The 24,332-nt window shown below is 38.0% G+C and overlaps 1 protein-coding gene across 8 annotated transcripts in view; it reads right to left on the bottom strand.

Moving 5' to 3' along the window:
* The window catches only part of CDK14 (cyclin dependent kinase 14), a 722,297-nt gene that overhangs the window by 356,404 nt on the left and 341,561 nt on the right, over window positions 1–24,332 (bottom strand). For all 8 annotated transcript variants that reach the window (XM_035698550.2, XM_035698549.2, XM_049093543.1 and 5 more), the window contains one exon: window positions 20,206–20,285. In XM_035698550.2, coding sequence (XP_035554443.1) covers window positions 20,206–20,285 — 80 coding nt within the window. The remainder of the gene's footprint in view (window positions 1–20,205; window positions 20,286–24,332) is intronic.

The raw sequence follows: 24,332 nt of genomic DNA, 5'->3' as shown, positions 1-24,332 counted from the left end.
AGGAAATAAAGCAGCCACTTAATAAGCCTCTACTATGAGACTAGCATTCTGCTAGATTCTGCCAAAAATACCAAAGAAATTAAATATAAGTCTCACCTCCTAAAATAATGTTAAAGATAAGAATAGCACACACACATACACACACAAAGCTAATGAAGAAATACGATAGAATGCACAATGAAGTACAGATTTATATAGTACTAATTATAAGCAGGACACATAAGCTGGGTTTAAAAGAAGAAGAGAAGACCTGGAGGAGAGTGATGTTACAGGGGTAGGGCCCCAGAAGCAAAGGCATGAAGGATGATGCAGAGCAGGCAATGGGCGGGCATGCATATCACTGGCAGGGCTACACTGAGGATAACCCTTCCTCAACTGGAGGGAATGGAGGTAAGATGGCGAGAAATACTGAGCTCAGTAACAGGTAGGGTGGGGCCAGGTCATGAAAGATGGAGGGGCCCTCGAGGTGAGGTAGAAGCATTTACCTTGATGAAGCAGCCAGTAGTGAAGCACTTCCAGAAAATGGAATGCTGAATGGGATCACAGTGGATCCGGTGGGGCTCAAAGCCCTCTCTGGACCATTATGCCCATCCCTCCTCTGCCAGCTGCTCCACAGCTGTGTCCTTTGTTGGGAAGAGTCTTTAGCTGCAGGAACAACCTACCCTCCAGTTCATGCCTCCTCCCAGGGGAAGCCTTGCTCAGAGGCAGGCATTTGAGGGGCAGAAGGGAAAAGATTAACATGGTGGTTGCAGACCAAAGGACAGCCATACAGCAGATGGAATGAGAAGACCTTGAAGTGGAGCACATCAGGGGCCCCTTGGGGGGCCCACTGAGGGAGGGGGTGCATAAGGGTCTGGCTCTTTTTCTCAGTCTGCAACAACTCTTAAGGTCCATCTCAACTCTGAAGCACCCTGTAGGCTCAGCTGAGGCTCCAGGTACAACTTCATTGCAGTCAGCTTCTCTCTCCACCCAACCCTGCCCTCCTCACCTCCCTGTAGATTTATCCCCTAAAGCCTGCACCCCAATAAACCTTCATGCAACTCTGCCTCTCAGTCTGTTTCCAGGGACCTGACTCAAGACTGTACTTAAAGAGGACTCATCCAGCAGCAGAAGGTAGGAAACACTAAAAGGAGGGAACGTTGAAACCACAGAGGTCCAGAGAGGACCTTATTTCAGAACCTTTGCTATTTTACATCTGGGTAAAAAGAGCAATGAAGATGAAAATAGTGGCCATTTTGGTGACAACTGTACGATTACTTAGGAAGAGATTGGAGTCTGACACAGCACCACCTGGCAGATTTCTTTTCATCAGTGGAAACAATGCTGACTCCGAATGCAATGGGATCCCTGGTCCATGGCATTCACAACAGAGCTTGGTTTGGTCCTGCTGAGCTCAAGGCAGTCACAGCACATTCAAGGAGTCACATAGGGTGTTTGAACTGGGGGCTGAAATAGCCAAGGCTGGAGGTGTGGGCTGGGAAGCCAGCACAGAGAGAGGTGCCAGCTGGTACCATAAGGGTAGATGAACTTTCGTGAGGAAGTGAGGAGGATCAGGGCCAGGAGGGGTGCAGGTCGCCCACATGAAGCAAAAAGAAGAACAGACCTCCAGAGAGAAGAAAGAGGACTTTAAGATGTCAGATTTAGCAAATAGAAACACAACACAGGATGCCACTTAAATACTGCAAGGGTCATACAGTCCTCAGTGGTGGTAGCAAACAGTGTCAAATTATAAAATGGTGTGAAGGATGACCAAACATTTGAAAAGGTCATGAGTTTTCATGAAATAAAAGTCACAGATAACCTTTAAGGGAAAACATTCAAGTTTTTAATTTGCAAAATTCTATAAAAGAGTACTTGACTTCTATGTTTGAATTACCATGCCTGCTTTCTAAACTTAATATGAGTTGGTTAAATTATTCTTGTACCAAAATTATCTCAAATGGGGGGATTTCACTGCCTCTCATGAGAAAGGGCAAATGTTCAACTTGAGAGGTCCCCATCTTCCTATTGAGGGAAGTTAACATTCCTCAAAAAGCTGGAAGCCCTCAAAAGACTGGTTTTCCACATTATTATATGCATTATAAATGACCATACAAAATCTTTTTTTTTTTAATTTTTATTTATTTATGATAGTCACACAAAGAGAGAGAGAGAGAGAGAGGCAGAGACATAGGCAGAGGGAGAAGCAGGCTCCATGCACCTGGAGCCCGACGTGGGATTCGATCCCGGGTCTCCAAGATCGTGCCCTGGGCCAAAGGCAGGCGCTAAACCACTGCGCCACCCAAGGATCCCGACCATACAAAATCTTAAAGAAATGTCTCTCTCCTCTCTAAAGGCTACAAATTGCTTAGTGATTACATTAACTCAGGGGGCCCACAGCAATTAAGAAGACAGTTTCCTCCATGTTTATTTCTATGAAATTTAAAAAAAAAAAAAAAAAAAAACTGCACTCATCAGGGAAATGAAAAACATGAATTGCACTTATTAAACATAAATTATCTAAAATAAGCTTTTAATTTGAAGAGATGTATCAATGTATATATACATGTGCATGTGTGCAGAAAGAACTGTATCCTGAAAATATTAACATTTAAAAAAGCTTCCTAGATACCCTCTGGGTCACATAATACATAACAAATCACCTCAGTTACTTTCTTGTAAACAAAGAAAAATAAACATTCCTCATAAGAACAGTGCACAGGGTTGAAAATCTCAGCTCTTGACTGTCATCTCAAATTTGCTTCTGCATTATACTTTATCCCTGAAATAGAAAAGACCATATACTGCCCTCCAATGACACATAAAAGCTTCCACTAACAACTCCATGCACAGACCAAAGCAATAATATATCACCGTACTTAAGGATTTGCCTTGATGCTTTATGAAGCCTCAAAGCAATACCCAGGTTTATCAAATCATTGAAATAATATGCCCATATATTTCTCTGGTCATTTTTTTGCTCCAAGAGTAGTAATATGTATAATAATACGGCAGCCCATGAAAAGTTTGGGTAACAAATAATATGTTACCCAAAAGACTGGCCCTTTTGCTCTTTATCAGTTTAAAGATTTTGTTTTACTAAAAACATTTTAGATTGATGAAGGTTTAACACCAGTAATTTTTTCCATCTTGTGCATAAAATTTAAAGTTGAGGGAAAATATCCCTAGCAAACCAAGTTTACTATAAGTTGAGTGACTTTATTTTTAATGGTTTAGCTAAATTGGAAATCATAATAGCATGGGCTTGTTGGCTTCAGTACTATTAATAATCTATTAGATAAAAACCTTGTGGAAATACAAGAAATATCTAGAAGTACAGTTTTCAAACTGGAGCTAAGCTACCAGAAGTCTCCTATTCTGAAAACTTCCAAGCCTGTGTTTGTTTAAAAACTAAACTGTGTGATAAGCAGCTATACTTTTATGTTTTCCGATTTTCAGTTTGATTTAGCTCCCCTGATAGAGCAACGCTTCAAAAATATTTTCTTTTGCACTTATTACTCCACTATGTGCAGTGTCAATAAGTTCTGCTATATTAATCACTTTATACAATAGCAGGATATCTATAGTATTTGATTAGCCTATGTTCCCAAAATTTGATTGGTTATGGGTGAATCCCTGTCAGTAACCTTTAATTGTTTTCTAAGTTTAGTTCATGACTCTGCCAGAGAGGACTAAGAAAGGAGCTCTGAAGTAGGAGTCGGGGTTCTGGTCTGCGGCTCAGGGCCAATGAAGTAGCATGTCACTTAAGGGTAAAGTCTTAACCACCATAATTCTGCCTCTGAGAAGCAGCACATCCTGGCATTAACAGCTGTGCTGTAGAGTCAGATGGACCTGAGTTTCAATCCATCTGGTAATCTGTCCGTGGAGTTTACTATCTGCTGGTTAGAATGAGTGGGTGGTAGGAGTTATTGCTTCCTTTACACCACTAACCATCTACAACATTCCAAACATAAGAGAGGCAGAAGGAAAGACCTATTTCATATACAGAACAACCCTGGAAGTCCCCAAGAGCGTGGAAATGTTTAACTGCTTCCCATAAGATTTACAGAATAATTATAGAGTAATTAAAGGCATTTATTTTTTTTTCATATTAAAGGCATTTAGAAAGCAAAGTCATAATAGACAACTATTTATTCTGTGACTAGCATGCATTCAGCTCTTTTAAAAATATTATCTCAGTCATCTTAAACAAACCCAATAAATCTGCTGCTCATCATGGAAATTGCCTCAAATCTCTGACCAAAGAAGAAAAAAGCCCCTACAGAAAAATTAATCCTAGTCTTCATCAAGGAAGTTTTATAATCATAAGTACTTCTGTGAAACCAAATTGTCATCATTAAAACTGACCCTTGCTGCTGATTCCTGCCCCCACTAGCCCAAAACTTTAGGACAGAAGGAAGAAGTATCAGCTCACATAAGACAGAACCATTGCCAAGTTCTTGCTTATTATTTCCCTTAATTCTTTTTCTTGGTCCCTGTTCAAATTGTTAGGGCTTTTAAAAAGTGCTATTATCAATTCAATTCTTATGAGTACATTCAGGAACTTGACTGAGATGGCGCGTGTCCAAAGAATGTAAATGTCTCACACTAAAATTTCCTGTAACTTTCTACTTCCAAACTTTTCCCACAATAAACTATATATTATTTCTACACATGGTATTAATTTGCTTTTTAAAAAATTAAAACACGAATCATTTGATGGTCTTTTGAAGAGTTCCACCGCATTCCAAAATGTCAGAAGAAAATGAGAAATACAGAGAAACCTACATGACGTAGTTTTTTGGCACGTTCCACCAAGATTAGATATAATCTGTGGTGAGAACTGCATTTTAAAGATGTAATTCACTGCCAGATCTCTGACCACCTTTCTCCACAGTAATGACTCATATGACTCTCACTCTGGGCCTGAACTCTGCTGATCTTGGTAGTTTGAACAATCAATCTACTAAACTCTCTGGGACTCAGTTTGTTCTTTTGTGAAATAAAGGAACCAGGTCACATAGTCACTCAAGTTCTCAGCTCTACAACCCTACCATTTAGGTTCTTTTACTGGGATAAAAGGCTATCACCTCAACTTAGGCATATGTAAACATCTATTCAATCACTCTGACCCTAAAGTTCCTGTACACTTCTGGCTTCCTGTGTCTGTAAATGGTTCTGTCCTCCTCAAACTCACCCTTCCTTAAGACACTCAAATTGTTCTTGGCTCCTTACTAATCCTCTCGACTAGACACATTCTTCCTTTTCAGTGTCTTGTTCTATATCCTCTTTCCCAGACATCATGATATTCCCTTATGGATCCTGGGTCTCTAGGATTTTTCCTCACCAACTATCTCAGATGCCCTGACCATATTAATGAGCCAGCATTAACAACTGAACTCATGCTATAGTAACACGTGACAATAACAAAAAACAATTAAAAAAAAAAAAAAAGGAGGTCCTAGAAACTAGGACTTTGCATAGAACATACACCCAGATTACCTTTTTAGTAGAATAATATTGAACAAAAGAATAGCTAGAGTTTTCATCAGAAAACATCTAGGGGCAATCCACACACCCCACTGTCAAGAGATTTAAATTCCTCTACCCCAAACTGATAGGAAGTGATTTTTCCTACCTGAGTTAGCTACCTTGACAGGCATGCCATTCTCTGCTCATTTCTCCGTATATATATATCCTACCTATCTGCTATGGTCTGATTGTGGCTCTCCCTTCAAAATTCATATTTTATAATCTTAACCCCCAAAGGTGACTCTATTAGGAGGTGGGGCCTTTGGGAAATACTTAATGTTCTCTCAAAAAAAGACCCCCACAGGGCTCCTTTTTGTCATTTGATAATATATGGGTAAGCTGGAGACTGGTGTGCCCCAACCATCCCAGCACCTGATCTCCCACTTCCAGCCTCCAGACCGTGAGCAATAAATTTCTGCCATTTATGAGCTACTCAGTCACTGGTATTTTATTACAGCAGCCTGAACAAATTATATACTATCATTTAAACTCAGTCCAAATCCCATCTCTTCTATCACACCAGAGTTCTCTTTTCCTTTTCATTCAAAGGAAATGAATGAAATTCATTTAAATTCATTAAAATGCTAACTGGAGTCTGGGTTAGTTCCATTTTGGTGACAAAAGGGAAATATCTAGTATATGACTAGCCAGGGCTTGCTTCACATCACAACCTTCAGTATATAAAGGCTATAGTATAGTTTACAATTAAAAACAACTGAACCATATTATAAAGTATAACATAAGTGCTATAAATAAATGCTAGAGGTAAGTGTATAAGCAAACAACAACAACAACAACAAAACAAGCAAGATGAAGTAGCACAAAAAGGAAAAGATTATTTCTGTGAAAGTTAGGAAAGGTCAGAAAGAAAGAGAGTGCACTTTAAACAAGGTCTTAAAAGACGGTCACAGCACAGGATGCCTGGGTGGCATGGTTGGTTGGGCACCAGACTCTTGGTTTTGACTCAGGTCCTGATATCAGGGTCCTGATCTCAGTGTCATGAGATCAAGCCCTGCATCAGGCTCAGCACAGAGACTGTTTGGGTTTCTCTCTCCCTCTCCTGCTGTCCCTCTACTCCCACCCTCTGGGGGATAAAAAATCAATCTTTAAAAGAGACAGACAGAGAGAGAGAAATGGTCAAAACAGAGTTGCAGAGAGATGGGAGAACTCGGGCTTGAGAAAGGGCAAGGGACATTCCCTCCTCCAAGATAGAGCTTCTCTGGCTGCTTCTCCACAATGGAGTCATAGAAGTTCAACCTGTCAGTTGTCATTTTTAATCAGTATCTTGGCGGCATAAATTATACTGTGATATTTTGCTCATACTGGGTTATTGTGTCTCACTGAACAAATAGTATGTTGTGATTAAAGTTGTTTGTCAAGAACTGACAGCAGTGACACACGGCTTCAAAAGGTTCTTCACTAGAACCTCATAGGATATCTCTCTTCCTTCTTCCAAGTGGTGAGGGCAGGTCAATTCAGCACATTGCTGCTATTCCTTGTCTCTGCCTTCCTAGAGTGATGAGGGCTATACTAGCACTGATGTCAACACTGTGAACAAGAAGACAGCTTCTGACAAGCGACCGGAATGATGCTTTTTTTTTTTTTTTTTTACATGTCTGATGTAAAATGTGACCCGACAACATTGCTCGGGTCTCACCACTTGTCTCACTAGTTTCAAGGCTCTTTGGACTTATCAAGAGGTTCCCTCTCACTCTTCCCTCTGACAGACTTCTGTAATTGTAGTCCTATACATTCAAGTGCCAACATGTTTATCTTTCTCTGTTAATAAGTTTTAAGATCTGAGAATAGAAGGGATCAGTTTTTATGGTCAACAAAACAAGTTTTATTTCTGATAATGAAAATAAAACAAGTTTAGAGAAACCATAAAATAAGAGACAGATTTTTCTAGGTTTTGCAAAGTAATAATTAATAAAAATGTAATGATCACTAGCATTAACACATTTTTAGTGAAGTGTGCATTTTTAGCTAAGCCTATAAATTATGTATTTTAATAAAATTAGGAGAAAACTTCTTTGAGGTGTAATTTACAAACCATAAAATATACCTTCTGTAAGTATAAGCTTTAATGACTTTCAGTAAATCTACAGAGTTCTACAGCCATTACAACTCAGATTTGTCAAATCCTATAAATAACCTAGCCCAGGGACAATCTCATTTCAACAGAATGGGTGACAGTTTACAGTCAATCCCCACTCCCAGCTCCAGCCCCAGGCAACCATGGGTCTGCTTTCTATCTTCACAGATTTGCCCCTTCTGGGAATTTTATGTATATATGACCAGGCATATATAACTGAGCACAAGTTTTCAAAGTCTAAATGTGTTGAAGCATATTATCATTAGTTAGCTTCTTTTTACTGCTGTATGGATATTCAACACTTTATCAATTCAACAGCTGATGGACATTTAGATTGTTTCCTGATTTTCGCTATTCAACATGGTAATGTTAGGAACATTCATGTATGTGTCTTTTTATAGAAGTGTGTTTTCATTTTTCCTGGGAGATAATATGATATCAAGGAGTGGAAATGCTGGGTTGCATGGTAACTTCATATTCAACTTTTAAAAACTGTTAAAATGTTTTCCAAGGTTGCTGTACCATTTGATATTCCCAGCAAAGTATGAGGGTTCCAGTTACTCCACATCCTTTGTCAACACTTAGTGTTGGTCTAACTGATTATAGTCATTGTATTGCGTATACAGTCACATCTCACTACTGTTTTAATTTTCATTTAGTTCATGACTAACAACTTTGAGCATCACTTCATGGGCTTATTAGCTACTGGTACATCTTCTTTGGTGAAATATACACTCAAATTGTTTTCCCATTTTAAAATTTGGGGGAGGTCTTCTAATTGTTGAGTTTTGGAACTTTTTAAATATAATTTAGATATTTTGGATATAATCTTTTATCAGATATATTATTTAAGAATATTTTCGCCTAATTTGCAGCTGATCTGAAAATGTCTATAACTTTCATTTTTGAAGGATATTTTTTATTAGATGTAGAATTTCTGGTTTATGGGTTATTTTATTTTGTTTTGTTCTTAAGCATTTTGAATATGTTATTACATTGCCTCTTACCTCCTCCGGTTTAGATAACAGGTCAAATCTTAAACATACTCCTCCCCCGACCCAAATGTAATGAGTTACTTTACTCCTATTGCTTTCAAGATTTTCTTTTTGTCTCTGTCTTTTAGGGACAAAGTTACACTATGATGGGTCTAAGTTTTGGTTTCTTTATATTTCTCCTAATTGGAGGTAATTTATCTTATTGAATTAATAGATTAATTCCATTTTTCAACAATTTTAATAAGTTTTTGTCAATTAATCCTTCAAATATGTTTTTGCCCTTCTGTCTCCTCTTCCTAAGACTGTCAAGTTCCTTTCCAATATACATGACATATCTATTTTTTAATGAATATTAGAGTCTCTTTGTTATTATTGTCCTTGACTGTTCCCCTACATTAAAGGATTTACTTTAATCTAGAGCTTGAAAGTAAATGACACTAAATTCTGTCAGTGGTCAAGACATTGGTCATGAATTAATTATGTTTAGTTTGTCATCCTTTAACTATTTCTATTAATAAATCATACATAATTTATGCAGCAACAATACAATAGCTTCTCAAATGCTGAGAAGTAACAGAGGTGCCAATGGCTTGAATTTTTATACAGCAACTTATAGTAGCATTGATAATAATGTCAAGACAAGTAGTTTATATGTAGATTATGGACTCCTAGAACTTTCTTAGATTAGAAATTCTGAAGAGAACCATCTTTGAAACAAACACTTCAATTAAAAGATCCCCGTTAAAATCCTAACTTAGTTTACTTGTAAACGGTGTGATACAGGACAATTTATTATCTCCAGGTCTCAACTGCCACCTCATAATATGGAGATATTCATATTTTTATGTAACAGGATTACTGGGAGAATTAAATGAGGTACCACTTTTAAAAGGTAAGCATACACTTGATGGGATGAGCACTGGGTATTTTTTTTTTTTTTAATTTTTATTTATTTATGATAGTCACAGAGAGAGAGAGAGAGAGAGGTGCAGAGACACTGGCAGAGGGAGAAGCAGGCTCCATGCACCGGGAGCCCGACGTGGGATTCGATCCCGGGTCTCCAGGATCGCGCCCTGGGCCAAAGGCAGGCGCCAAACCGCTGCGCCACCCAGGGATCCCAGCACTGGGTATTATACTGTATGTTGGCAAATTGAACTTCAATGAAAACAAATAAAAAATAAAAATAAATGAATAGGTAAGCATAATAGATACTGAAAAAGTCCATGGAGATTTTTAGCAAATTATAAATGCCTTCAGATTAGAAGTAGTTGCATAATCCAAAAAATATTTTAAATATAAATGTATCATAGCTCACTTTAAATTTTTTTATTTAAACTTTATTTAAATTTTATTTAATTTATTATTTTTAATTTTATTTGATTTATTATAACTTATTTAATTTATTAAATATTTATTTAAATTTTATTTAAAATAAATAAAAATATTTTAAAATATTAAAAAGTATAAATGAAATACTTATATTTGTATTTCCAAATATAATTGGAAATCTCTATTTCCAAATAAAATAGAAAATGTAATATAAAATTTTTACAAACTTAAAGCAGACAAAAAATAAATTACTTTATTAAAAAAGTCATCCTGGGATCCCTGGGTGGCGCAGCGGTTTGGCGCCTGCCTTTGGCCCAGGGCGTGATCCTGGAGACCCGGGATCGAATCCCACGTCGGGCTCCTGGTGCATGGAGCCTGCTTCTCCCTCTGCCTATGTCTCTGCCTCTCTCTCTCTCTCTCTCTCTGTGACTATCATAAATAAATATTTTAAAAAAATGTCATCCTTTAAAATTAAAGACATGCAAAGAAAAACATGATTTTCATAGTTTTAAAGTCATATGATCTAACAGCTTGCAAATTTTTTGTTGATATCAATTGGCAGACATCCATCAAATTATTCATACTTACAAAGAATAACAATTTTGGCAATTTACATAAGCTTACTTAAAATCAAAGTCTAGACTCATGGATCTTTATCTTCCATTTAAAGAAAAACTTGTCTGTCAATTGTCAAATGCTCTGAAGCAATTCATGTTAATTTTTTCAGTGACAGACATAAAGGATTATTATTAGAGAGTTTAAAAGAAATATTTTAAACAAGATAAATGTGCATCACATTACAGCCTGTGTGTATGAAGCATACTGATGATACAATTAAGGATCCTTTATCCAAGTAATGATTCATGCTGGTACTATTATTTTAATAGTGAAGCTGTAAGATCATATAGTCCAAACCCCTTCATTTCAATGAAGAAACTAAAGGTTAAATATGTTAAGTGACTCGCTTATGATCATGTAGCTGGTAGCATACTTTTCACCAAGATTCAACATTTCCTGACTTGCTCTATAATGATTTCCCAATTTCACCTCTATGCTTAGCAGCCTGAAAAGAATCCATATATAATTTTGATCATAGAGGTTTCTTTTCAACAGAGATGTAGTAGAGTAGAATAACACTAAAGGATTTGGAGTTTATTCACTCATTTATTCTATCCCTCACTCACACAACATGTACTGAGTGACCATCGGGCATCAGGCATTGGCCTGGGTACTGGGTAGAAGACTCAAATATGCAACTCATTTGTACAACTTCGCACAAAAATCTCTTTAGATCTCAGCTTCCTAATTACTAAAATGAAGATAATATCAACATTCCTCACAATGTTGAAAGACTAAACAAGATGATGTACTTGGAAGTGTGGGGTAAGGTCCCCAATTTAGTACAATTGACACGTTATCTAAATTGCACCACCGTATTAACAATTACCAGATCTCAAATTAACATGATCAAGATTGAATTTATAATCTTTCCTTTCCTATAACCTCTGTAGTATTTTTCTTATTATTGGCTCCACTATCTAACCATCTAACTATCTAATATTCTGAATATTCCCATTTCTATCAAGCCCCATGTCTAGTCAAACACCAAACCCCATCAGGTATCCCTCTTACGTCCTTCCCAAACACATTCGTCTCCTGTTTCCCCCCACTGCCAAGGCCTTTACACAGAACCTCATCATTTTATGCCCCAAGTACTTTAATATTTTTTAGTCCCTCTAAACTGGCTGCATAACCTAAACTGAAAATAGGGAACTTCAGTAAAGATCTAAATGTAGAAGGGTGAGACTCCTCACAACCTGTCTCTTACCCAATCCCCAATATGTGGGCAGCAAACTTAAATCCTCTGGACAAGAGATTAAATAATCGTTTACTATAGAAACATAAACCTCTTTCCAAGAAAAGACCCTCAACTGTGACAACTGAGGGGCTGTGAGAAACAAAACCAGTTTGCCCACTCCAGTCAGCCTACTATGGAGCCCGCCAGCCAACATTTTGTACCCAAGAAACTAGAGCTTACAGTCAGCATATTAGTACCTCACTCTTAAATATGAGTTGACGATCAAGATCTCGAAGCAGTTGGCATATACTTTCAAAAAGAAAGAGAACAAAACAGATACACAGAAACAATAAAACAGAGACAATACAGAAAAAAACTTGGGCAACCCCGGTGGCTCAGTGGTTTAGCGCCGCCTTCAGCTCAGGGCCTGATCCTGGGTCTCCATAGTCCCACATATGGCTCTCTGCATGGAGCCTGCTTCTCCCTCTGCCTATGTCTCTGCCTCTTTCTCTGTCTCTCCCTCTCTGTGTCTCTCATGAATAAATAAATAAAATCTTTAAGAAAAATACAGAAAAAAAACTCAAAGGTACTTCACATTTATCTTCAAGGAGATATGAGACAGTAACTCTTCATCTTTAGAGAGGTTTCCTTTGAGTTTACCATCTAAATCTTCTGAACTTTTCATCTTTGTTAACGTATTTTTATTTCCAAGAAATACTCATGTTTCTTTATTTCTATTTTGTGGCTTATGTTTATATTTAATGAATGGAACATTCCAACAATCCTATGAGGTTAGTAGTATTCTTATCCTCCTTTTACAGGTGGGTAAGTTAAGGAACAGAAAGTTTAAGAGGCTTGCTCAAAATCACACATAGAAATGGAAGCCAAATATTAATCCAGGGACTTGGGCTTCACAGCCTAGGCTCTTAAGCACAAGGTGAAATTGACTCTTGCTGGTCATTTTTCCAGTTGGTTATAATCGAACATGTAGCCTGAGCACCACCAGCACACAACTGAGAAACCCCTGGACAAGGATCTCCAAAATCTGACTAACTTCCAAATTAGCTCATGTGGGATTAATAGGCCTCAAACAATGATAACACAAATTGTGCCTTTAAAACAATGCCCATAAAACAGGTGAATTCAGCAATTTCTAAGCTGAGCACACAATTACTGAATCCTAACAATGATTGAGACCCTTAAAGACACCTCACTGAACCTGTTCCCCACTGCATAAGGCCTGATGTTGCAAGAGCATGGGGGAAAGACTCATTAAGAATTGTGTTTACAAAAAAAAAAAAAAAAAAAAAAGAATTGTGTTTACAATCTGCTTGTTAATTCAGAAATTATTACAAAGTGATAAACAATTCAAAACACTGATATTGATAAAATACAGAGGAACAAATGGCTGCCCCCTCTCCCCAGCCCCAGCACTGTTGTCTGCTTCTGTTACAGAAGGAGCTTATGTTCTAGAAGCCCCTCTTCCCATCAGTGTCCACCCTTTCAATTCAAGTTTCTAGGAGGCCAAGTGAGAAATTCCAAGTCTGGGAATAAGGAAGGAATGGATGTCTCCCAAAAATACATGTCCAGGAGCACCTCAAAATGTGACCTTATTTGCAACTAAGATCTTTGCAGATATAATAGCTAAGTTAAGATGAAGCAAGAACCTAATGGGGTAGGCCCTAAATCCAACAACTGGTATCCTTATAAAAAGAGGAGAAGACACACAAAAAGGGCCATGTGAAAACAGAGGCAGAAACTGTAATGATGCAACAGTAAGGTAAGGAATATCAAGGACTGCTGGAAGCCACTGGAAACTAGGAAGAGACAAGAAAGAATTCTTCCCTTAGAGGCTTCAGAGGGAGCATGGCACTGCTGGGCCTTTGATTTTGGATTCTAGCCTCCAGAACTGTGGGAGAATAAAATTCTGTTCTTTTAAGCCACTAAGTTTGTAGTGCTTTAATAAGGTAGCCCTAGGAAAGTAATACAACACCCCAAACATGAAATGAAAATAAAAGGAAACTCAAATTGGTTAATTACCAAGTAAATTATAACTCAAACCTAACATTCAGTCTTCACAAGCAATATGTCAGATAGCTACAAGAAAAAAAATATTCTGTGGTTAAAAAACTGAACAAAAGTAAAGAGGCTGTGATGTGTGAAAGATGTGACGAAGAAAATCAAATAGTACTCAAACACCAAAATTTTCAATGGCTCAATTAAAACCAGCCTTATTTTCTATTTTGTAACTAACAAATTTATAAAAATAATATCAATAACTTTGATACCAAATTCTCTGTACTATTAAACTTACCAAACTTACTGTACTATTAAATATATAACATATATTTGATATATACCATATGTACCATACATATATACTATAGGACTAAAAATATTTTGATTATATAATTAAGTTACAATTATATAATTGATTAACAGAGGATCAATTATTCATTTTACTAGCAATTTAACTGTTGCCAAATGAAAGATGTTTTGTTTCTTTCCTTAAGCCCTCTTTGATTTTTTTTTTAACTATCTTTGCCTTCGTGGGTATTTCAATTTTTATTAGAAATCTGAAATGTTTCCCTAATAGAATGAACAAACCAAAGAAAAGATTCTTTCTGAAAAAGGGTAGGGAGAGGAATAGACAGAAAAACTGGTTGAAACATATAAGACTATTCAGATGTGTATTTTAAAAAATACATACATGCAAATGATGAGTTAATACTAGATAGTTTATCATTACAGGGTTCTTTTTCTTCTACATGCTTACTTACTACTTTCCCTTAACTACACTCACTGCTGAGCCGTTTTTCCTTTCTTGTTTTTGACCTTCCCTGTCCTACATGGATGCTGCTCCCCCAACTATTACTGCATAATGTACCTCCACGTTTATAAATAAGCTTTTCCCCTACACCTGCCCCCCTCCAAAAGCTGCTTTTGCTTACCTTAATTTAATGGCAATAAAGCAGCCCAGCCCTCTGCACGGAACAAAAATACAGCAGAAGTTCAAATTTTCTACTTAAAATCTCTGTCCTACAGTATAATGTTTGAGTATGGACTCGAGTATGAATGTGCAGGTTGAACTTTCAGTTCTACCATACACTAGCTATGACGTTGGCAAGTGACTTAACATCTCCACGCCTCTCATTTTGTATATTTTTTGAAGACTTTATTTGAGAGAGCAGAAGAGAGTATAAGCAGGAGAGAGGAGCAGAGGGAAAAGGAGAAGAGAGCCCACTGAGCAGAGAGCCTGACGAGGGGCTCCATCCCAGGATCATGACTTGCCAGAGGCAGACGCTGAACCGACTAAGCTGCTCATTTTAAAACAGAAGTAATGAGGGGCTCTTGGCTGGCTAAGTTGGAAGAGCATGCCACTCCTGATCTTGGGATTGTGAGTTCAAGCCCCACATCAGGTATAAAGATTACAAACAACAACAACAACAAAAAGACACCCTTTTTGTATATGCACAATACATAAGCACATATTAAATATTGTCCTTTGGTACTATTAGTATTTTAATTTTAAATTGTTCTCTATTAGAGTATCTAGATTTCTCTTAAACAAAACTCTTGCCTAAGAAAACTATTAGGTATTCAAAAACTCACATAAGATAATAATTGGTTCACTTCTATTCTTTCTCTGAACAAATCTTAGCCAAAAACAAAACAAAACAAAACAAAAACTGCTGAACATCTACAAATAGTATCACAGAGCAAGAATACAGACATTTTGAAGTTGTTTATAAAGATGGGATAGCTTGGCGCATATGGGTGGCTCAGTTGTTTGGGTGTCCTACTTTTGATTTCAGCTCAGGTCACAATCTCAAAGTCCCAAAATCGAGCCCCATGTCAGGCTCAGCGTTCAGTGTGAGGTCTCCTTGTCCTTCTCCCTCTGCTCCTCCCTCTAACTTGTGTTCACTCTCTAACAAATAAATAAGTAAAATCTTCAAAAAAAAAAGATGGCATAACCTAAGACACTTCATCTACTGGTTTTCAAACCATCCCAGTATCTGCTGACTCTATACATACCATCAAAAACCATGACGACAGCATATGAGAATAAAAAATAGAAAAGCTGGCCCACAGCAGTGCTGCTTAATTTTTCTAAGCTGCCATCAAAAATAGAATGAGTCTCAAAGCACCTGAACCCAAATTAAGCCAGTAAGAACTCTAGCTCTGAGATAAAACTCAAAGTCCATCTTTGGACATAAATCCAGGTAAGATTAGAGTTGCTGGCGAGTATTTCTACTTTAGGCGAAAATTATGTGTTAAAATCTAAATTCCCAGGTAAGCTTATAAGTGGCAAGCTGCCACTTGAAAACTACTTTTCTGTGCATACTGCTTTCTTACTTTGAAACCTTCCTGCTGTTGACATTTTGTGAACAAGGAAATTGACCAAAACAGCAGAAAACGGGCAAACTCAAATTAAAGTGCTTCATCTCAATTGAGCAAGCTGTGCTACACCTTCATCAATGTGAAGATGTAAATATGTAAAAATGCAAAAATGAACATATCCCAAATTTCACCCACCCTGTCCCAAATATTTCAAACTCTATCACCAGATACACAGAGGAGTTATTTTGCATGAATTATTAGTAATAGCAAAAAGGAGCAACAGTGCTAGCTTTTGCTTCCACACATACATAGGAGAAGAATGAGAAAAACAAGACAATGAGAAGCAGGAATGAAAAGGCAAGAGAGGAGCAAATAACTAGAACTGACCCAAAGTTTAATTCCTGTCTCTCTCTCTCTCTCTCTCTCTCTCTCTCTCTCTCTCATGAATAAATAAAATTTTTTTAAAAATCATGGAGACATCAGATTTTATTAGGAAGCCTCAAAATACTTTATTCAACAGAAAATACAATGTTCTTTTGTGATCTGTTCCTCCAGGCCTCAACAACTCTTGCAGCATTCTCTCATCTCCAGAGTATTCAACCCCAAGTTTGAAAACCCTCTGGGAAATCAAAACCGTAACACAGGGGGATCCCTGGGTGGCTCAGCAGTTTAGCACCTGCCTTTGGCTCAGGGCGTGATCCTGGAGTCCCAGGATCGAGTCCCGCATCAGGGTCCCTGAATGGAACCTGTTTCTCCCTCTGCCTATGTCTCTGCCTCTCTGTGTCTCTCATGAATAAATAAATAAAATATTTTAAAAAACAAAACCGTAACACAGAGGGAGGTGGTTCCCAAGAGATGGCACAAACCAACTCCTGCATTCTGTGACCAGGGTCCCAGAGGCCTAAAGCTGTGAAGGGTGGTTACAGACTGAATTGTGTCCCTCAAAATTCGTATGCTGAAGTCCCAACCCCAACACCTCAGCCTGTGACTATCCTTGAAGATAGGTGGTTTTCAGAGGTAATTAAGTTAAAGTGAGATCATTAGAGTGGGCCCTAATCCAATGTGACCGGTGTCCTTACAAGAAAAGGCGATGGGACCCAGGTATAGAGGGAAGATGATGTGAACCCACAGGAGAAGATGGCCATCTATAAGCCAAGGAGAAAGGCTTGAAACAGTTCATTCCCTCCTGGCCCTCTGAAGCAGCACCCTGATACCTTGACCTCAGACTGCTAGTCTCCAGAAGTATGAGACAATAAACTTCTGTTATTTGAGCCACTCAGTCTGCGGTGCTTTGTTACAGGGGCCCTAGCAAGCTAATATAGGTGACTTGCCTCACATCGTATGGCAAGTGATGGAAAACAGAGCCAGAATCAAATCCAAATTTCCAGACTCTGATATCCATGGGACTTTCCACCTCACTACACTCCCTTTCAACTTACCTCCCTGTTTTTGTTCAAAGTCTTCTCCCACAAAAATCCCAGAATTATCCAACTTGTTAAGGACCATGCTAAATATATACTGTTGATGCTGAACTCTTGTGAGCTAATCTCCCACATCACCAAGAAGACATTTTTGCATAGACATCTCATGAACTCGCAAAGTCTAAAACCCAAATCCACTACTCCACAGAGTTACTATGATTCTATTTTGGAACCTAAGAAAGTCTAGGTACAATATCCAACACCTTGGACAAGTCATCTAACCTCTCTAAGCCTCAATTCCATAGTCCTAACACACATTCCACAAATACAAAAACCCGGGACACCTGGGTGGCTCAGCGGTTGAGCGTCTGCCTTTGGCTCAGGGCATGATCCTGGAGTCCTAGGATCGAGTCCCACATCAGGCTTCCGGCATGGAACCTGCTTCTCCCTCTACCAATGTCTCTGCCTCTCTCTTTCTCTGTGTCCCTCATGAATAAAAACAAAAACCCTTCGAAGGGGCCATGTGAAGATTACAGTAACCGATCTTTTGAACTGTAAAGTATTAAAAGTAGTACAAATTACTTCTCTCTCTGGCACCATGTTTTTACTCATTCAAACTCAAAACCATTTCTGTTTCCTTCTCAATAACCAGTAATTCACCTTGCTCTGACAGTTCTTTCTCTATAAATCATTTTTTGTCACTACTTTCTAATAAACCCAAGTCCTCGTAATTTCAAATCTGCACAACTCAGAGACTGATTTATCAGCTCCCAGGTTCCTCCTCATCTAATCTATATCATATCCTAATCTCAGATTTATCTTCCTAAAACACTCAGCTCAGAAGTCTTCAGAGGCTCCCTAATGCACAGAACAGGTCCCAGCCCCAGAGCCCTGTACTCTATGACACAACTGCATCCCAGGGCCAGTTTATCTCAAGGCTAAGCTTACTTCATGCTCAAGGGTCTTGCCTCATACCTAGCCAGTATGAACAGATCACCTAACAACTTCAATTTGGCCCTACTTGTTTCTCCTCTTGAACTTTCCACTGGTGAGTCCAACTGTCACAACTGGATCTTCTAATATCTTTATAAACTTTCTCTGACTAGGGCACCTGGGTGGTTCAGCCTGCTTCTCCCTCTGTCTATGTCTCTGTCCCTCTGTGTCTCTCATGAATAAATAAATAAAATCTTTAAAAAACAACTTTCTCTGAACCTTGAACCCAGGCTGGCACAAACAGCAAGGGTAGGTTAGTAAACTGCAGTGTAAATCCCACACATTAGGGAACACTCCTGCTGCCCAGATACATCTTCCTCCTGCTTCTCTCTTGGCCCAGCATCTCTCTGCCCCCTTTCCTACTCCCTAACACCCAGGGTCTACTATAAGTAAATCCAATAACACTTCGCGCCTTGCCTCCCTCCAGAGCTCCAAGGGAACCACTGCCCCATCCCAGCCAGTGGTTTCCAATCCCATCAGACCTAGCAGCCTCTTTATATAACAAATATTTCATAAAGATGCCTTTGGGGGAACATTTTCAGCTAAGTAAGAATGATGGAAACCAAATCAAAAAGGAGAATGAGATGTGAAAAAAAGTGAAGACAGAAAGGAGACCTCTCAAAAACAAATGCAAACCACTGTGATAGTTGTGAGAAACAATTCCAACTCATGACAGGCTGCATTTAATGCATCACTACCTTAATAATATTATTGCACTAACTCACTCAAGTTATCTCATTGTGGGCCAGCTATAGTTTCTTCAGTGCATTCATATGTGGAATTTAAGGGGGAAAAAACATACAAAAAAACCCAAAACAACCCAAAAAACAGAACTTATAGAGAACAAACTGATCCTTACCAGAGAAGAGGTAGGTGAGGGGATGAATGAGGCAAGTGAAGGGGATTAAGAGTACACTTATCATGATGAGCCCTGAGTAATATAGAGAATTGCTGAACCACCACAGTGTACACCTGAAACTATTATAATGCTATGTTAAGTATATTGGCATTATTTTTTTTTAAATGTCATAGAGGGAAAGCTATTAATACTAGAAGTTCTGAAATTGAACTGAAAAGTTCCCACTAACAGAAATATTTTATCTCTTGAAGTAGAAAAACTATGCAGAAATAAAGCAAAATATAAAGCAATTTTATTTTACAAAAATTAAAAACATATGTAACAAACTATGTTGTAAAAGGAATTTTTAGAAAAATGACAGAAAGAAAATATCACAACATAAATGATGCTAATATATAAAGAGTATCTATAAATCAATAAGAAAGACCAATAGGAAAAATAGTAAAGGGCAACACCAAAGAAATCAAAAAAAAGAAGAAATACAAATGACTAATAAGGTAGCATGAGCCCACTATTGTAAGGACTTTTCTTAAAAGTCATGAATATAAAGTAATGCTAGATTAACGTGTACCTTAGAAACCCTACAAACAAAACCAGGCATATAAAATTCCTCAGTCAGCTGTAGTCTCACCATCAATACACAGCAGGCTTTATGCCCCTGCCCTGGAGTATACAGGATTCTTATTTTATTTAACATGACTTGATATGATCGCAAGAGATACTGATTTTTGAATTTCAGTTTACACTTTCTAATGAGATATAACCATATAATTTACAAACTGCATATCCAGAGGTGAGTAATATTTAAACAGTTACAAGGCATCATACAAACACAAAAGCAAAGCAAAGGAGAAAATGCATACCTTCCCTGATAGCTGTGAAAGGTGTACCTTCTTCTTCTTGCAGCCTGATCACCTTCAGAGCTACCAACTTCCCATTTACTCTGGCAGAAACGAAAGAAAAAATGAGAAGCGAATCCATGAAAATATGTTCCCGTTATGGTTCTAATTTCCTTACAATTTATATTTTATGCATTTTTCCACTGAAAATGTCAGTGACTCAATTATGCCACCACAACAAGATTAATTTAAGTAAGGCTGAGAATTTCATATCATCATCATAAATATTCACATTTTAAATATTCTCATTTAAAATATTCACACTTGCCTCATCCAAGATTTAACCGCAGTTTTCCGTGATTTACTCTATGTTCCTTCCAGAATAAAACTAGTACTTAACTAAATCACCACGTTTGATCAATTATTCTCAGATTAATTAGAAATCAAGAAGTCAAAATAACTCCCTCCCTTAGTTTTTCCAACAGCTTCTTCATCTCCTTGGCTGAAATATCTTTATCTTCAGTCTTAAGCTGCAGTCACTCAATCCCCAGGGTCAGAAACTCGACACTCAGACTTCTCTCCTCCCTCCTCTTTTTCCTCTTCTATCTCTCTCTCAATATCATCTGGTCCTCCCTTTCTCATTATTTTTAACTAGAGCCTCCTAAGATTATATTTGGTCTGATTGTGTCTTATGATACAAACAGTATATCATCAAAATAAAAGTTATGAATATTTTACTATTACAAGATTACACAAGATCTATCCAAAGCAGATGGTTCTTCCAGATGCATTCTAAATGTGTATCGGCTCTAATTAAAAGTCATATTGCACTTGGCAGATAACTTTTTTATCTAGTCAATTCTGTGAACAAAAACATGACAATCTACATTGGTCTTCTAGGTGAATGCTCTCCTCTACCTTTACTAGGCCTAGCAGCATACTTTGTTAAAAAGAATACGTAAAACAAGCACATGTTAAAAATGTAAAAGGTACAAGAAGGCATTTGATGAAAAAGTAAGGATCCCTGGGTGGCTCAGCAGTTTAGTGCCAGCCTTCGACCCAGGATGTGATCCTGGAGTCCCAGGATCGAGTCCCACATCGGGCTCCCTGCATGGAGCCTGCTTCTCCCTCTGCCTCTCCCTGTGTTTCTCATGAATAAATAAATAAAATCTTAAAAAAAAAAAAAAAAGAAAAGAAAAGAAAAAGTAAGTGTTCCTGCTACATGTTCCTTTAGCCACCCAGCTCCCATCCTTTGAGGTCACCAATTACTATTATGCATATACACTCACACACACACATATGGTAGTATGCTTGACAGAGTACACTGTATATTGTTTTTACCTTAATAAACTTGTGACTTCGTTATAAATTCATAGAGAAAATTTTCTACTGCTTTTGAAAGACCACAGGGTACTCCTTTGTACAAATGTAGTATACTTAACTTAATCCCAGGCTTCTCTTGATGGTCATTTAGCCCGTTCCCAATATTTTGCCGCTATAACATTGATGGCAATAAATATTGTTGAAGATGCAACTTCATTCATGTAAAAAAAATATCTGTAAGATAAATTCCTAAAGGTAGAATTTGCAAGATCAGAACGTATGTGCATATTCAAATTCTAATTCTGATGAATAGTGGGAAATTATCCTACATGGAGGTTGTACCAACTTACACGTCCTATATAGCAAATGTAAGAGCTCCTGTTACCCTCTTCACCTATACTATGTTATCAACCATTGACTTCACCAATCTGATAGATAAAAATGGTGTCCCGGGATCCCTGGGTGGAGCAGCGGTTTGGCGCCTGCCTTTGGCCCAGGGCGCAATCCTGGAGACCCGGGATCGAGTCCCACATCGGGCTCTCGGTGCATGGAGCCTGCTTCTCCCTCTGCCTATGTCTCTGCCTCTCTCTCTCTCTCTCTCTCTCTCTGTGACTATCATAAATTAAAAAAAAAAAAATTTTTTAAATGGTGTCCCATTGGAACTGAAATTGCAACCACCACATCTTCAGAGCTAATGGAACCAGCAGACAAGAACTCATGTGGCATCAGTCTGAAACAAAGAATGAGAATGAACCCCATCCAATTGGTAAGGTTTTGCTCTAAAAATTGCTACAGACACAAAACTTGAAAGTCCAAGGAATTTAGCACAGCCCAACCATCCTAGTGGCATTCCTTATTGCAATGACTGTTGAAATACATTGTTGGTTATGCTGGGCTAAGGATATCTGAGTACAAAGCTCCACAATGTGCCATCTTCTCAGGGTTAGGAGTTGTTTAGTTTTTCCTTGTCTTTCAGCTGGGATGACAGGCCAACTGCTTTTCTGCTGCAGCTCTTCTTTCCTCAGTACATTACCTTGATTTTTCCAATCCTGCCTGTGCCCCAAGGACCTAGGTGCAGGCAAAAAAATTGATATGGAGTCCAACTGGACACTGTACCTCGTGCTCTCACTTTGTCCCTTATGATGAAGGAGGGGGGATATCTCTGGCGGGGCTTGAGGCTGCAATGCAGTCACTGCTGACATCTGCATAGATTTTTCTCAGCCCAGTTGAGCTCATCACTGGCTCCCCAAGGGAGGTAGTAACTGGTTCCAGGAACTGCTTGGAACTTTCCCCTCATTTAGAGATATTTTCCCCTCACCCATAAAAAACACATGCACACAACCTTCTTCCCACGAAGCTTTTCTACCTCCCTTGAGATTGTTAAATTATATGCACCATGAGCTGAATTCTAGAATACAGGGAATTCATGTTTTCGAAGGTCAGATACTTAGAACACTCTCAGACCATGAAGTGTGATTCATTCCCCTATGAGACACTGAAAGGAGAGAAACCTTCAACTGAACCCATACTTTACTCTTTAAATGCAACTAGAGGTAGAACACCTCTAAGTAATTTCACACTTCGTGTGCATCATTTTTGTGGCGAGAAAGTTTTTTAACATATTTACTATGATAACTGCATATGTGTACCAGGTCCAGATTAATGGAATTCTGATTCTGAAGCCTAATTCTCCACAAATTGAAACTACAAGCATTAATTTCTTATAGTTATAAAAATAACAACAGCTAAAAACATTTAGTTTTATGTATTATATCACATAACACTAAAAATCTCCTTAAAATTTATACTAGACGGGGATGCCTGAATGGCTCAGCGGCTGAGCGTCTGCCTCTGCTCAGGGTGTGATCCTGGGATCCGTATTCGAGTCCCACATCAGTCTTCTTGCAGGGAGCCTGCATGTGTCTCTCTCTCTGTCTCTCTTTCTCTCTCTCTTCGGACTCTCATGAATAAATAAATAAAATATTTATACTAGACGATGAGCTCCAGGAGTGAAGGAACTCCTTCTGTTTTGTTATGTGCCCAGTGTTTAAAAGTGCTTGGTGTACAGAGTTGGCTTTCTAAAGCTTTCATTGAGTGAATACTGATAATATTAATATACTGATAATTCCTTTCTTATACCAGAAAGATAACTCAAGAATGAAGTATAATAAAAAAAAAAAAAAGAATGAAGTATAATAATTGCTGCTTTCAAAAGTGTTAAAATCTCAAATTTTAATAAAGTTTTCATGTTTGGTTTAAATATTTATTATCTTTTTTTCAAATTAAATGTGTAGCCTCTTTGATTTTGATGCATGCGGATGTGGCAAGTTTTCATTTCCTCCAAGTTTTTGAGTCTATAGAATGCTTTGTTAATTAACCCTTTTGTATCCAACAGCCATGCTTCAAAACCTCACTATCCTTTAATTATCTGCATCTAGACCACTAATCAGTATCTCCCTCTTCTTCACCTGCTTTAGTGGTCTCCCATTAGGAATCATATTGATTGTCAAATTGCTCTTTATCCTTAGAGTCAACAAGACTCTCTTTTCTTAATTAGTTTTTCTCTACATGTCTAGATTCTCACCAGCTACTGAACCCCTCAGTTTCAAAGCCCTAGTAAAAATATTAAGTCACTTGCTCCACTTTTGGAAAAACTACCTTTGGACAAAAATAACATTACCAACTTTCTTATGGTTTTTTTGTTTGTTTATTTATGAAAGACACACAGGGAGAGGAAGAGACACAGGCAGAGGGAGAAGCAGGCTTCCCACCGTGGGACTTGATCTCAGAAACCTGGGATCATGCCCTGAGCCTAAGGCAGATGCTCA

The sequence above is a fragment of the Canis lupus genome, chromosome 14 (assembly GCF_003254725.2).
Source record: "Canis lupus dingo isolate Sandy chromosome 14, ASM325472v2, whole genome shotgun sequence".
Classification (NCBI taxonomy): domain Eukaryota; kingdom Metazoa; phylum Chordata; class Mammalia; order Carnivora; family Canidae; genus Canis; species Canis lupus.
Note: the sequence above shows the minus strand (reverse complement) of the source record. Positions and strands in the feature narration are given on the sequence as shown.